The following is a 16,667-nucleotide window of genomic DNA, read 5'->3' as shown; positions in this document are numbered from 1 at the left end:
AATATAAGCCTATATTTCAGAAGCTTGTGCAGATTACCAGAACTCTTGGGACTAGCAGGCCTGCTCAGGAATCCATACCTGTTTTTAACTAGTCACATACCTTATTGCTTCTATAGCACAGGAGACTACAGATACTACAGCCATACCAAGAACGATCAGCAGGTGGCAATAACAATACTCCAAAGTAAACTAGGAATTGATTAGTAGCCTAACCATTGACTAAATGACAAACAAGGACGCATTCATTTCTTTTAAAAATATAATAGCAAACTATGCAGCATTTATTTTAAATATTTTGAAACAGTTACAGTGCAACAAACTCAAATAATACTACAGCCCTAAAATTACTATTCAGTTCCAGTTCCCCTTAATATAGGCTTAATATAGTTGTGTTCCATGGCTGAGTTTATACGTTTCGCGTTGACGGTGGAAAAAAATTCGCACGTGCATTTCCCAGGATTTCCTACTGAATCTATCAATTTGTTTGGTCAAAGCAAGTCCCGCCCCCCTGTTTCGGACTGGCTTAATGGCTAGTAGGCGAGGCCTTGGTGTTGGTCACAGTGAAACCTGCGCATGTCAGATCAAGAGAAGCGTCAGATCCTAGGGTCAGATCACTAGGCCAGGGGTCGGCAACCCGCGGCTCCGGAGCCGCATGCGGCTCTTTGATCCCTCTGATGCGGCTCAGCTTTTGAAAATAATTAATTTAATTAACGTATATTATTTTTGAGACTTAAAAAAATGTTTGGGCGGAATATCACAAACGTCCGGTATTTAGTTTCGGTTAGCTTGACTGACATGTCGGCGTCGTCACCCCCGGAATTCCGGCGTGGCGCCTGAAAACTAAACTAGGACGAAAACGGAAAGACTAAAACATACAATATGAATCACAAGCCTTTTACATCACATTACGACACCGGTTGTCAGAAAGCTGACAGAAACGGTTTATCATACCAAAAAAATACCATGAAATCTACAAAATCAGGGATTCCTAAATGTAAAATGACAGATTTTGAAAAGACAACTGATGTAATGAACTGAAACAGGTTGTGATCATTTCATGACCGCTATTAATGGTTTCATTGACATACATTGAAACATATCTGCACTTAACCCATCGGTGCAGTGAAACACCCACATACATGCACACTAGTGAACACGCACACTAGGGGGCAGTGAGCACACTTGCCCAGAGCAGTGGGCAGCCCTATCCACAGCGCAATTGGGGGCTAGGTGCCTTGCTCAAGGGTATTTCAGTCACGGACTGTCAGCCAAGGGGATCGAACCGGCAACCTTCCGATCACAGGGCTGGTTCCCTAACCTCCAGCCCACGATTGAGTCAGAACCCTCAATTTATTTTACATCAAAGAGGTTAACCTTGAAAAAGTCTCCAAAATTCTGAGTAGTCACAGTAACTCAAAAGCCAAAGATATCCACAACCTTGATTCTGCACTGAAAGAAATTGAGTCCTCAACTGCCAAAGCCAAAACAGAGTTGTCAGTTAAAACAAGAACTTTAGCTGATGGCAGGATCCAATCTTTAAACTGGTGTGCCAGACTTGATATGTTACTACAGATAACATGTATAAAGGCCATGATGTGGGAGCAGTTTTATTACACGAAAACAGGTTTTTGAGGCTGCCGTCGTGCTGTTAACTCTCCAGAGCGCTTTCCAAACGTTTCTAGTGATCGCAAGAAAGAGCGTAATGACGTCACCAACTAATCGACTACTAAATTAGTAGCCAGCTAATTTGGCCGTTGATTTTAGTGGATCAAGTCGAATAATCATTGCACCCCAGTAGGGAAACGCTCACCTTGCGTGCTAATAGCATGGGGTCATCCCAGGGGTCAGTTCTATGTCCACTGAGAGATGTCCTGGGGTTGGCTGCCAAATATATGCTGATTGTGGTGTATACATATGATAGAACAGCTAGCAAAGGTGACTGACCAGCTTGCTGAATCATTACATGGTGTATTGCAATGGCTTTAATCATGTCACTTCACACTGAATCGGTTTCAATATGTTTTTCTATATGTAGACAACGCAAAAATTAAAAACACACACTCATTTTACTTGACGTCCTCCCAAAAGGCCATTACACGCCATTCATTCCACACAGGCCAGTACAGAAAGCTCACCTGTAAGTCTGTGCTGCTTTTCTGAAGCGCTTGGGATCTTTGTGTGACCGTCACCAACTTGTTTTTCAGCTCCTCCGTCTCCTGCAAGAGGGTCTGGAACACCTTTTCTTTCTTCTCTGCCTCCTTTCTCTTCAGCTCTAGCTGGTCCTGCAGCGACGCCACCACCTCTCCACTCTCAGTCCGCAGCTGCTGCCTCAAGACGGCAATCTCCTGCTCCTTAGCCAGCAGCTGCTGAGCGTTCGTCTCCCTCAGAGTCTCCAGAGACACAATTCTCTGAAGAAGAAATTTGGGGTGTACATCTAATACCTTACAGTTTGGTTTGACACCAATTCTTTCTAAAACAAAATGAGTCAATGTGTCATGAAATCTCAATTCACCACAATTCAAGTTGATAATTTTGGTACAACTGAGGATTTTAAGATAAGAAGACTAGAAAATACTAAATTAGACTTCAGCAGAACTCTAAACTGTAAAGTGCATCTAGTGGCGGCAATGATACAAATCAGGATTTTAGAATTAACACAACCTAATGGAATACATACTTTAAATTGTTTATTTTGCATTTTAAAATTTAACTGCACTTCAAACAAATCACATACAACACTACTCAACTACATAAAGTGCACTGAGGTGCCAGCAAGAATGCACAACCTTTGGATTTTGGATGTAATGCAATAACTACTTTCTATTAACCTTTAGGTACATCCTAAAGCTTCTGATACCTGGTGCAGCAATCATGTACTACCTTTGGATTTTGGATGCAATAACCACTATTTTTTACCCCCTTTTGAATTTCAATAGCATTTAAGCTGCATTACATACATACAATCCAGTTGCACTGCATCCAAAGGTGAAATCCAAAGGTCGTTTATTATACCAAGGTAAAATATTCCTCCAGTAAAAGTAGAAGTCCTTACTCTAGACCTCAGCTTGAGTAAAAGTACTAAAGTATTTACCTTCAAATGTACTTAAGTATAAAGTAAAAGTACTAAAAGAGTAATTCTGGCTCTGATGTCCTGTTATCATTTTTATAACCAGACTGGCTTCATGAACTCATTTCAGGTGAAAGTCCTCCAGCGTCTCTCTTGGTAAACCAGTCTTTTAATAGAACGTCATTAATTAGTGACGCTGACGTCTATTAAAATGATCAGAAGCACAAAACACTGAAGGTAAACAGTTTCCATCAGGGAGAACCGAGTGGCTCTGAAATCACTTTTTACACACAAGCAAAGTTTCAGATGACTTTGTAAATCAGTTACAAGCTGAATAAAAACTGGCTTTAAACTCAGGATCACAGATAAGTTTTCCTTTACTATGTTGATCTGTAGGCGTCTGTTCATAAACATAAACCAGCCCAAACTCATTTACTATAAAATGAAAGTGTTTGTATGAATTCAGAAAAAAAGAAACGCGTCAGTCTCGACTGCATATGTGGACATATTTCTATATTGTGGTGTTTTTACAGGTTAGGTTAGTTCATCATTGGTGCTCTGGCTTTGCGCTTCTTTCGTTTTGACATGTTACGTTTTTATACACACAGAAACCAAAAGGAACGACAGATTTCTCAAAATGTAGGAGGAAAAAGTCGGATATTAGACTCTGAAATGTAGTGGAGTGAAAGGAAAAAGTCACCCAGAATGGAGAAACTTCAGTACAGATACAGAAAAAAAAAACTACTTAAGTACAGAAACGAATTACATTTACTGAGTTACTGTCCACCACTGATGGAAACACGTCAACCACCATTTCCTCAATCGATCAACCAAAGCTTAGGAGAGAAGCAAAGCATTCTTAATCTAAAACTCAGTCTGATGGACAAAGCAAAACACCGGGAAAGCCGGTAACAGTTAGGGCTGTGCTGAGGTCGGTCCACCAGCCATGCAGGTTAGTTAGGTTAACTACAGCAGTGTGATCAACAGCGGTCACGTGGTCTGATACGCCACATCAGAAACTGAAGAATGATGGATGGAGTAGTCGAGTGTGAAACTGTGCACAGCTACCAAATATCGCTCAAAAACAGGTTTACCAAAACAGAAAAATGATCAAATGCCTTCAGCCTGATTTAGAGCACCGGTCCAACAAGGCCAGCGCCGGACTCACCTCCAGAAGTTTGGCTTTGTCCGAATCTCGACGTGTAAGCGGGTGCTTTCCGTTTCGCTTTGCCATTTCATCCAAAGTCTTCTTCAGCTGGGCGTTTTCTTTCCTCACCTTCTCCAGCTCCGTTTCCACCGACTTCAAGCCGCTGTTTTTAAACCCCAGTTTATGCGCTATAGTTTCTTTTGCTCCTTTCGATGCCATGACTGGAGCGTTTTCTGAAAAATAAACAGCTGGCTCCAGTTAGTAATGCTCCGTGTTGGACGATATTCCAGTTTGTTATGAAAAAGCCAAGGCAAAAAAAAGTGCACTTAAATAAGACGTCGTCAACCGCTTATCGCCACTTTACTGTCATTTAAACCGTCTAGCTAACCCAGCTAACTAACCAACGTAAGCTAGGCTAATGACTTCCAGCGTCAGCGACTGTTATAAAAACCCCTATTAAAATGTTAAATAATCACACAGAAGCGTAAAGAAACAGTAAATTAAGAAGCAATGGAAGCGAAGGGAACACAAAAGTGTCGCTTACAGGTCAAAACAAGGGGGAAAAACCTCAACAACACAAACCGCCTCAGCGCCCGTTTAAACGCCGCGCCGCGTCCCACGTCACTTCATTTAAACCCAGACGGCGCTGGAGCAGCACAGACATGCGCACCGTTTACGTAGATACGCCATGGGGATTGAGCCTAGAAGCTGCGTAAAATATGCGCCACCGCAGCCGGCAATAAACTCTCGGAAATAAAATATTAGATAACCAGAGAGTTGAAGGAAGTAGGCAGGAGTGCTGTGAGGCTGGTCGCATAGTGAAAAGAATGGTGGCAAAGGCTCAAAGGCTCAGGCCTATGATGAGCTGTATGAGAGGCTGGACAGTAAAGAAGGAGTAAAGGACTTGTATCGCTTGGCTAAACAGAGAGATAGAGCTGGAAAGGATGTACAGCAGGTTAGGCTGATAAAGGATAGAGAGGGAAATGTAATAATAATAATAATAATAATAATAATAATAATAATAATAATCTTTATTTGTATAGCACCTTTCATACATACATGCAACTCAAAGTGCTTTACAGAATAAATAAAAAGAAAACAAAGATAAGCAAAACACATTAAAAGAAATAAAGATAGAAGGAGACAAAATAAAATAATGAAATAAAATGAAAAAGATAAAATGAAAAAGATAGAACAGACAAAAGTTTCTTAACTAAAAGCAAATCTAAACAGGAAGGTTTTAAGATTACTCTTGAAGCTGTACAGGGATGTACTAGGGAGTGAACAGAGAGTGATGAGTAGATGGAAGGAGTACTTTGAAGAACTAATGAATGAGGAAAACGAGAGAGAGAGGAGGACCACGGGGGGAGAGATAGTGGATCAGGAAGTGCAGAGAATTAGTAAGGTGGAAGTGAGGGCAGCTTTAAAAAGGATGAAGAATGGAAAGGCAGTTGGTCCAGATGACAGACCTGTGGAGGTATGGAGATGTTTAGGAGAGAAGGCAGTGGACTTTTTAACCAGGTTGTTTAACAAAATCCTGGAGAGTGAGAGGATGCCTGATGAGTGGAGAAGCAGTGGACTGGTCCCCATTTTTAAGAACAAGGGTGATGTGCAGAGCTGCAGTAACTACAGAGGTATAAAGTTGATGAGCCACACCATGAAGGTATGGGAATGAGTTGTTGAAGCAAGGCTAAGGCGAGAGGTTCAGATCAGTGAGCAGCAGTTTGATTTCATGCCCAGAAAGAGCACCACAGATGCAATTTTTGCATTGAGAGTGTTGGTAGAGAAGTACAGAGAAGGTCAGAAGGAGCTGCATTGTGTCTTTGTGGATCTAGAGAAGGCAGATGATAGGGTGCCAAGAGAGGAACTGTGGTACTGTATGAGGAAGTCAGGTGTAGCTGAAAAGTATGTTAGGGTGGTGCAGGACATGTATGAGGATAGTGAGACAGTGGTGAGGTGTGCAGTTGGAGTGACAAATGGTGAAGGTAGGGTTACATCAGGGATCAGCTTCGATACACTAATTAGATGTTGTTTATTAGATACACCTACCTTTTACACTCACTGGCTACTTTTTACACCCTCTATAGGTGTCCAATTATAGACTGTGGCCTGTCTGTTGTCATGGACATGCACATGCTGTTATAACACATGCAGAATGTGGCTTGAGGTTGTCTAGAAGGCAGAATATGTTGCTGCGAATGTAATTTTTTTAGCATTGATGGTCACAGATCTGAAGGCACCCGTGCCACTAATACACCCCGTACCATGACAGCCCCTGGCTTTTGAATGTTAATAAGTTTAATAAGTTAATAAAGATTAATCTGGATGGTCCTTTCTATTTATATGGCCTGGAAAACTTGACTCATCAAACCACAATACTCGCTTACACTGTCCATTTCAGATGAGCTCCATCCCAGAGAAGTCGATGGCATTTCTGGACGTTATAGACATAAGGCTTACGCTGTGCTGTGGCCAGTCTTGCGGTGATATCTATCACAGAAGCTTGGCAGGTTTTTACTGCAGTGCCATTTGAGGGATTGAAGGAGCAGTTGCTGTTTACACATTCTTCTTTAACTGCTAAATTATTCGCTGATTCATTTTTTTGGAAACTGGCTGTAGCTTAACCACTGACAGTGTCTTGTAGTATCTTAAACCTGAAGTAAATTGCAATACATTAAATGTAAAAATGGGACAACTGTAAATTCGTATTTCCACACATTATTTAATACATAAAGCAACTGCTTCATGGTACATTATTCTCCAATATTAGTATAATATTATTTATAATGTGATACAGATTGGTAGATTTAGTTAATCATGTAATTAAATGCTGCCAAAGGACTACAGTCTACTTACAAAACCTCTGTTGTTTCAATTAGGAATGGCTGAAAGAGAGTATAATCATGGCAACCATACATGTTAGGATATGGACAGAATATATTTCAGCAAATACAGTGTTCGAATACTGTTATTTAAAAGCCTGATGCATCTAGTAATCAAGGGACTCTTCAGTTAGGTGAAGAGTTCCTGTCCCCTGCCTAGATTTTCAGCGAAAAGCAAACTTTTAAAACCATAATTATTATGTTTAGACTGGTGAGGGAGGCACTACCCAGTATTAGTGTAGTGTTGTTAATAATGTACTCTAGTACTAGGTAGTTCTGCCGTTTCCAATTGTGCTGTCATTCCCATCACACTAAAGATCTTGAGGAGCTATGACTAGTTTGTGTGGTTACGACAATAAAAAGTGAAAGGAGGGCTGACTGGTGTGGAAGAAGTGTGCCATTTCTATAGCAATTTAAATCATATACAGATTTACAGTGATTTATATTAGATTTTGATCACAGATGTGTATTAAACATGATTACCAAATAAGTTAGACCTACTTTTTTTTTGGTTTAGAAAAAGCCAGTTTCACTCTACTTACATACAGGCTATTATGTGTCGTAACTACTTTGCATACTAGTCATTTGAGTCATTTGAATCATTTGAGTCAGAAAGTTCAGGACCTTTTCTCTAATAATCAATAAAATTACATGCCATTAAAGTCATATGATTCATATATTCAGCAAAGCTTGTCAAACCTGGTAACAGTTTCTAAGAAAGACCGTGTTTGTGGACAGAGCAGGAATTTTCATACTGATATCTTAAAGTCCACTTTTGACATTCAAAATGGTGGTGGAGGAGGAGGAGGAGGAGGAATGTGACCTTTTCCAGGTGGTGGTAGTGGAGGAGGAGGTGGTGGTGAAATGGTAGAAGTGTTAAAAGGAGGTGGTGGAGGAGGAGGTGGTGGTGGAATATTAGAAGTGTTCTGGGGAGGTGGTGGTGGTGGAGGTGGCTGTGGAATCACAGAACTGTTCTGAGGAAGTGGTGGTGGTGGTGGTAGAGGCAACGATGACCCTGTAAATGCTGAGCTAGGCGTAGGAGGAGGTGGGGGTGAAGCTGGACCTCCTACACCAGTGTTAGCGCGAGGTGGAGGAGGAGGTCGAGGAACATGACCTCTTAAGGCACTAGGAAGAGGAGAGGGAGGAGGGGGAGCCATGGAGGCAATTTGTGGGGGCGGAGGTGGTGGAGGCAGGAATGACGAGTCTCCAAAAGTGCAGCCTGAAGGTGGAGGAGGAGGCGATGGAGGAGGAATCATGGAATTGCTCTGAAAAGGAGATGGAGGAGGAGGAGGTGGGAAAGGAGCCATGAACTCAGACTGCGGAGTTGGGGGTGGTGGCAAAAATGAGTCTCTGAACGCTGAGCTAGATGGAAAAGGAGATGGTAGTGGAGGAGCAACTACTGAATTACGTAGAGGAGGAGGAGATGGTGGTGGCGGAAGGGCTCCAACATCACTGCTTAGGGCAGGTTCAGCAGGTGGTGGTGCAGCATCTGAAGAGAAGCTTGGAGGTTGGGGCAAGAAGGAGATGGCTGTGGCTGAGGAAGGAGGCTGAGGAGTGGCACATGACTGAGGAACCGTGGATCTGAAGCCTACCCAGTTAGGGACTGATGGAGGAGGAACAGCAATGCCTGAGCTAGACCTAAGAGAGAGAGACAGAAGTACAGAACGTGACCAAACAGCAGTACTAGCCATCCTGAAGGATGACATCAGTCTGTACTATTATCTATTTTCTTTACTTTTAAAGAAGCAGACTTTAGACAACGTACATGTCATCTGGCGTGTGACATCACTGAAAATGTTTATTATGAACACATACCCATGTATGTGCGCTCCTTCCTGGGGGTTTGGCTGTGGGGTAGGTGTATCTGCTTCAGGCTTCTGCCCTGCCTAAAGATCACATAAAATGAAAAGTCTGGTCTCCAGAATTTGTTTACTGTTCTCAAAAGCGTGAAATGTTTAAATTTTTCAATTCAAATTTGAACACGCTGTACATAATGCACAGAAAAATGCACAATATTGGACAGTAAACACAAATTTGACCTTTAGATGTTCCAGTTATCACTAGCAAAACAAAAGCACATTGTAATTTTATAGGAATTATTTCTCAATTTTTTAAATAAGTTGCAAAATTCTGTCAAAAATGTATACTATGCACTATAATTGTGCTTTTAAGTAGAAAAGAATATATTTTATCATTTGAATTTGATGGAAAATTGTATGTTTGTAATTTTGCTTTACAGAAAGAAAAAAACTTCTTAGAATTTTTTGTCAATGTTTGACATCAGAACAAAAGGAGATAAGTGTGAAGTACTGGCTAGTACTTCTGTCGATAATTATGTAATTTTAGACTTTAAATACAGGGAGATTCACTCGAAAGAGGCCCCAAATTTTCTATAATAACTCTTTCTAGGACGAAGCAATTTGAACAAAACTACATGCAATGTGCTCCTCGGTATATGGAGCTTCGAACAAGCTGGGATTCCCCTGCATTGGAGCGATGGGGTAGGTGCCGGACAGCCATCGCAATGTTTAACCTCCATTGGTAACCTCTGGGTGCAGACCCCTGTACCCCATTCATGTGTCTGTCAGAAAAAGTGATCACTTCCCGCATCGCATGTACACATACAACAAGGTATGTAGCACATTTTGTTGGTTCAGACGGCTTCGTCCTCACGGGGCCTCTTTCGAGTGAATCTCCCTGTAGGAAAGCAAATTAATTAATTACTCTTTAAAACAGAACTGAATCAACCATACAGTTTTGGGGCCACCCCAGCATCCGTGTCCTAATGAGTCCAGGCTGGAGTAGGATATTGGGATACGCTCATACTCAATGGGTCCTTCGACAGCTGATGGAGGAGCCATCTTCTGAGCATAGGTTATTTTGTTTGATGCGGTCAGCACCCCAATTTCCTGCCGTGCTACTTTCTCCTTGTATATGTCCACTGTCTGAAACAAAAGAGTCACACTCTTTAATACGCACCTTCCCCTTTAACAGAAACATGTACTATTTACTATTTATGGCTTAAAGCCTGTGTTCATCATCATGGTGGAGCTGGTCGTCCTTTGTGATAAAGTGGCCAGTGAAGTTATTCGGTAATTACACACTGGAAAATGTGAGGCGTTTATTTCGTAATCGTAATTATTTATATCGTAATTATTTATAAATAATTTAGAAATTTTTGTCTTAGTTTATTTATTTTTGGCAATCAAAATGTGTTTTCAATGTATGTACACTGATATATTTTAATCATGTTAAAAATTTTATTAATTTAATGCGCAAATATTTTCACTGTGCTCACTTTTCTGAAATAGAAGTCTACTGATATGCAGTAAAATTGGATTTATTGTTGTTTTGTCACTTTTAGGTACACCATTCAAACGTTTGGAGTCACTTTTCAAAGTTTGGAAGCAGTGTGTTCAACAATATAAAACAAGATCCCACTTTATATAGTAAGTGTCTAATAACTGTGTGCCTAATGTAATTACATCAGTCTATCTTAGTAGTTCTAATAGCTTATTCTCTCTCATGTAATTACACAAGGGTTATGACATAAAGCAGACTGGAGCAGAAGTTGTTTTTTCCAGCGGTATGAGAAAGTATGTGAGAGTATGGCAGACATCCCCTTGCCTTAAAGCGTGACTTTTATGACAGTTGTGAAATGTGTTGCATAAAACCCAAAACAATGTCTATAGTACCTCTACATTATTATACAGTACCTATATAACAACTACACAAGAACTGCCCACTAAAGTGTAACTTTAACGCTGCACTACAGGAAAGTTTCTGTGTAGAAGATACACTTGTGAGGCAAAACTGAAGGTGATTATACATGTGTAATTACATAGGCTGTACTTCTGTAATCCATCTGTAACACTGACTAAGTCATCAGTAGTCACACTGTTGTTGCATATGTTATTCATGTGTAGCTACATGGTTATTAGAGACAATAAAAAGTGGGACCTAAAACAATTTGGGCACAGACTAATGCATAAAGTGATTAAAAATAAAATACAATTGTAAATTTTCAAAGGTTACCGTGGTGACACTGTGATGAAGTTATATGATGAAAAAACTTTCTCTCTTGGGTAAAACACTGGTAGAGGGATGTTGTCAATTTTTTAAGATTAAGATTAAGTGACCCTTATTAGTCCCACAATGGGGAAATTTCAACTCCGCATTTAACCCATCCGTGAAGTGAAACACCACATACACACTAGTGAGCACACACACACTAGTGAGCAGTGAGCACACTTGCCCGGAGCGGTGGGCAGCCCAATCCGCAGCGCCCGGGGAGCAGTTGGGGGTTAGGTGTTTTGCTCAAGGTCACCTCAGTCATGTGCTGTCGGCTCTGGGGATCAAACCGGCGACCTTCCGGTCATGAGGCTGGATCCCTAACCTCCAGCCCACGACTGCCCCCACTTTTCATACTAAATTCGGTCTTTCGCTTGGTTTGTACGGCACCATATTAAGGCTTACATGTTTTTTTACAGTGAGGGTTTCCTTTAAGCACCCTGGACACCCTGGACAGTCAGTACAAATAGGTCAATAGGTCTGGTATAAAGGTGTAAACCTTTCAGTAAATCCTACTTTACTACCTGGATTGTAAATCCATTTTGTGATTGTGTATTGATTGCCTATTTTGTATTATAAGTATGTTTACCTTTCCAGGGACTAAAGGTGGTAATTATCTAGCACCCACTTGTGGCGCAAAGCATCTTTTCTTGTTTGAGATCAGTGCCGGCCTTGGGGCCACCAGGGGTCCCCCTAACAACTTCTAAATGATTACTTATGTAGTAATATGTTATCTTGAATGTGGTGGAGGATGTGCCTCTTGGTCATTTAATAACTAATAATTAATGATTAGATTTTGACATTACTGAAGTGTTAATTACGGAGTCTTTTTCCTGTTTTCTGGTATCTTTAAAAAGCTAGACGCATGGTTGGTTATTGTTTAGTTGAGTCCATTTTTCATGTTTGGTACTTAAGTACCTCATAATTGCTAAAATACTGATAGTGACAGCCTTCGGATACCAAAATTTCCAAAAGTTTTCTTTAAAGTGCTACCACATTGACGTCTACCATGGTCAGGATGTTGACTGAGGATTCCATCTGTTTGAGCTGAATGGTCTGAGCATCCAGTAGTCTTAACACACTCGTGGCCAGTGTGTTGATTTGGTAGGCGATGCTGGCAAGGGCCTGGGCAGTGAGGGCTTTGGACTCCTCCAAAGTTCCTCTAGAGTCTTCCACCTGCAGCATAACATACGGACAGGTTGTCATCACAGCAGAAATTTGGCTCTGATATTGTTACCAATCCCTTTTATATCAGTACAATCAGTACAAATGCTAAATAATGCAAATACGTAAGCAAATCATTGAAACATGCCCTCATTTAACATGTTCTGAAAGGAAGAATAACAAGGAAGCACAATACAGCCTAACATCACATGTTTAATCGATCACATGTTTAATCGAATAGAAAATGGGTCACCCCTTATGTTTATCGCTTGTAAGAGCACGAGGTCACGTGTCACAGCATAAAACTCATTGTATGTATGTGTTAGTTATGCTGATAGATGCATTTCTGTCAATCTGTGTCAAATTAGCATAAGCAGTTTGATTCTTCTATAGAATGTACTATATCGCTGTTGTCGGAAGAAAATCTTGTATCTCCAAACTGAGAACTTTACAGCAGAAGGAAAAACTTACTTTACTTTTAATGGAAGTCAATGGAACCAGACATTTTTCCAAGTCATTTTGGGTCATTTCTTTTGGCCCATTCCTCATGAAATTAACGAACAATGCATAGGACCATTAGTATTATCAAATTATGTCAAAAACTGAAAATCTCCTAAAATGGAGATACAAGGTTTTCTTCTGACAAAAGCGATATAATGCAACGGATTTAAAAGAAGAATCAAAACAGTCAAAGTGTTAGAGAAGTTAGAGTTAGTGTTTACAATGTTGTAGTATTGAAAAAGTAAGTTTCAAATATATTTTACAGCCCTTTCCTCAAATACTACATTCGTCCTGTCCACATGTAACACTTCTAATAAATTTACATGCAGTTTTTATGAGCACTTTATGACCAGACAGTGGAGCTCTTCATAGCAAAGCTGCTGCCAGTGCTCCCAAACCGTGACAGTGGTTTGAATGTTCCACTCTAAATGTAGAGACTACAGGGCCCTGCTGGTGACATCCCATATAAATAAAAATAATGTGTGGCCACACCTTATTAATGCATGGGAACAAGATCATAATGTGTGTACCAAGGTGTGAGAATGAGATAATTAAGTCATGGCCATGGGAGTGAGATCATGCCTTACTAAGTCGTGGCTACGCGTTTGGATCTCATTCCCATGTCTTACTATGTCCTAGCCACGACTAAATCATCTTGTTCCCATGCGTTACTAAGTTGTGGCCACACATTATTTTTATATATACAGGATGTCACCAGCGGGGCTCCGTATGAAACACCTGTTGAAATGGATGCGACGTCAGGATCAATATCAAGAACTTGGCCTTTTGTTTTGATTTCTTCTTTACATTTTGAGCCTGATGGTCAGTCGCACCTTAAACTCACCAGACTGTGCTGATTAATCTGATATAAATGCTTTAGAACTGGCTCTTAATTATAGACTAAAATGTTTTTTTTTTTTTACAATGGCTCAAATTTTATCTTTTAAATAAACATTTAAATCATCTTTTAAGTAATTTAAGTGAAAGGAAAAAAATTAACAGCAACTTTAACAGTAGTACTAGCTTTAGTTATGTAACTGACAATTATAATGATATAATCAATCAAAAAATGGTTATTCAGTGCTTTCCACAAGATCAGATGCCCACTCCTTGCCCCCCTTCTGGACCGGCTTGACCACCACTGAGCTTCTTGCTGTACAACGCTGTGCAGTCCTCACCCTCAGATGCTGCTGCTGCATAATCATAGACTAATCTAATGAACCGCTGCCCACCTGTTTTGTACTATAATACTATATAATAACAATGTGTGCTATCTGGTGTGGACCAGAAGAGGACGGGTTCCCCTTCTGTGTCTTGGTTCCTCTCAAGGTTTCTTCCTCTTTTAGGGAGTTTTTCCTTGCCACTGTTGCCGCTGGCGATGCTCATGGGGGCTCGGAGCCGGATTTTCGTTTCTTTTTCTTTCTGTAATGCTGATTGTTCTGTAAAGCTGCTTTGTGAGAACACCTTGCTTGCTTGCTTGCTTGCTGTATTGGCCCTCTTGATAAAGATGGGATTTAAAAAATATTTCTCTGAATTCTTTACCCGTACACCCCAATTGTGGCCCATACTTGCTTTTATTTTCTATCAGCTTTCAGCTATAGACAGAATCCGCATCACCTTCACTCTCAGAAAAAAAAACCCCAAAACTGTCACTAGAGTAGTGCCCCTCTTGTCACTGGGTTGGTACTCTCAAGGGTACGTATCAGTACCTTTAGTCAGGGAACATAACTGAACCATAATCCAATGAAATTGCATTTTCTAAGTTGTATTGACTCCAGGCTTTTTATTTTATTGTTCTGTTTTAAGGTTATGAAGAGGTACAAATATGTACTTTTCACCTGGAAAAAACTTACTTAAGGTGCACAATTGAACTTTAATCCTCTACTGAAATAAAAAAAATCAATTCACTTTTTTAAATGTTCCTTGATTTATTTTTCAGACCCATGTATCAAATTCAAAGGCATAAAAAAAGTGTGCAGGGGTCCTTTTGGAGTATATTTTCTTGAGGCAACATTGTGTGACAATGGGAAGAAATGATATAGGACTGTGTTTCCTGAAAACGTTAGATCTGGCTTGTGACTGGCCAAATCCATTCCACTGTAGCAAAAGGTTGCCTCTAGGCAACAAACATAGTTCTGCAAAATCTCAAAAGAGATTTAAATAGAGGTTTAAAAGTGCCCACTAAGAGATAGTATCACCAAGCACATCCTTTTATACACTTATTCGCACTCTTCCCATTATTGTTAGTGCCTTTAAATATGTATAATGTTATCGTAAAGTCAGGAAAAAGAGTTTGTTGCTCTGAGGCAACATTGTGCAATAGATGGTTAAATACACTGTTGTACCTTTTGGGGTACGTTTACTTTGCTTGTACCTTGATGAATGAAAAATGCACCTGCACCGAACCGTTATTTCTCACAGTCTATAACAGTTTATTAACTATATAATTTAATATTCACTTACTACTTAATTTAACTTACGGTTAAACTGGCAGTATAAAATAATTATAACCATTTGGAGTTTTAACATTATTCACATTGAAAAGAAAACCTGATCAAAAAAGATTTTCTCAACAGCACATCATTAACTTCATTAACCAAGATTTCCAAATGATATGCGATGTCTTATCCAGTGCGCTCCAGAATTATGGGCATGCTTTGAAAAGGCCCTGATTTTAAAGGGGACTTTCAGTGTGATAAAATTAGCCAAAGTGAACATAATTATATAAAAATAAAACTATATTAATTTAGAAAAAGATACAGTGAGGACTGTGCAAACACGAAACCTTGTGCATAACTCGGAAGCGAGATAGCAAGTTTGGAACTGCAGTAGCTCAGATATGCCATGTCCTGCACAAGCCTGCTGTGTTTGGGCTTGTATAGCTATCAGTACACATAGCTCAGAGGAAACGGGTGTGAGACCAGAAGATATGTCTGGAGGCAAACCTCTTAAAGTTTAACTTGTTAACTATACAATCGCACTTGGGAATTACTCAAAAACTATTGACAGCTAGAGCTACACACTTCTGAATCATAAATAAAGCATCACATATGAACCAGAAAGCAAAGATTTTGGTTACATCTATTAATGTAGGCACTTCTTTTGTATTAGACTCATCGTTAAGTTCAGCTCCATAGCTGGACACTGAGCTGTAATAACAGGAAAGACACACAAATGCCGAAAAAGGCCACCTTTTTAACAGAAAAACACATCTTACATTCAGGTAGGTGTTCTCGCAGTAGTCGGCCACCTTGTAGAGATTGCTGTGGTTGTCAAGAAGAGCCTTCCTGGCTGCTGGTGCTTCTTCAAAAATCTTCTGAATGTCCACTGTAGTACTGTCCTTCATTTTAGATTTGGCACTTGGAAGGAGACGTGTAACCTAAAAGCTCAGATAGTGGTTGTTAGAAGCAACGATGGAAGTAAATGACACAGGTAGGTTAGCCAACCTGAAAATAGTATGGCGGACAAGTGTGTACATGTTGAGAGGAGGCTGTAAGAAGGCACTTCATGCTTATGCAACTGCTATAGTTCTCTAGTAAGATGAAGAAACAGGCAGTAGACTGTGTGGAGGTGTGTAGTTACTAGCTACATTTCCTCAGTTCATTGCACAATTCTGATAGACAAGCTTCATTCTGGATGTTTACGATACTTTTAGTTGCATTCAAGAAAACAAGGAAATTATATATTGTATTGTATTTTTTCAGTTAGTTTTTTTTTTGGTTTGAGTTCATACACACTCAAAAAAAAAAACTTACGCCCAAAAGTAAAAACTCATGTATTTTAATTACATGTCAATTTTCCATTAAAATTTAAATACATAAATCCAACGTAAATA

At 40.0% G+C, this 16,667-nt stretch overlaps 2 protein-coding genes across 2 annotated transcripts in view; both read right to left on the bottom strand.

Moving 5' to 3' along the window:
- The window catches only part of cep55l (centrosomal protein 55 like), a 13,356-nt gene extending 8,539 nt beyond the window's left edge, over positions 1–4,817 (bottom strand). Inside the window, exons 1-3 of the mRNA XM_037544425.1 lie at positions 4,759–4,817; positions 4,236–4,447; positions 2,136–2,408 (exon numbers count right to left, since the gene is read on the bottom strand). Coding sequence (XP_037400322.1) covers positions 2,136–2,408; positions 4,236–4,433 — 471 coding nt within the window. The 5' untranslated portion in view covers positions 4,434–4,447; positions 4,759–4,817. The remainder of the gene's footprint in view (positions 1–2,135; positions 2,409–4,235; positions 4,448–4,758) is intronic.
- A 2,099-nt stretch (positions 4,818–6,916) lies between these two features.
- Positions 6,917–16,305, bottom strand: abi3b (ABI family, member 3b). Its single transcript, XM_017682704.2, has 5 exons — positions 16,050–16,305; positions 12,176–12,343; positions 9,850–10,041; positions 8,912–8,982; positions 6,917–8,734 (listed from the first exon to the last, which is right to left on the bottom strand). Exons 1-5 carry the CDS (start codon positions 16,176–16,178, stop codon positions 7,879–7,881), a joined length of 1,416 nt encoding a protein of 471 aa, XP_017538193.1. The 5' UTR covers positions 16,179–16,305; the 3' UTR covers positions 6,917–7,878.
- Positions 16,306–16,667: the final 362 nt, after the last annotated feature.

The sequence above is a fragment of the Pygocentrus nattereri genome, chromosome 13 (genome assembly GCF_015220715.1).
Source record: "Pygocentrus nattereri isolate fPygNat1 chromosome 13, fPygNat1.pri, whole genome shotgun sequence".
NCBI lineage: Eukaryota > Metazoa > Chordata > Actinopteri > Characiformes > Serrasalmidae > Pygocentrus > Pygocentrus nattereri.
The sequence above is the reverse complement of the archived record's forward strand: the minus strand, read 5'-3'. Positions and strand labels throughout refer to the sequence as shown.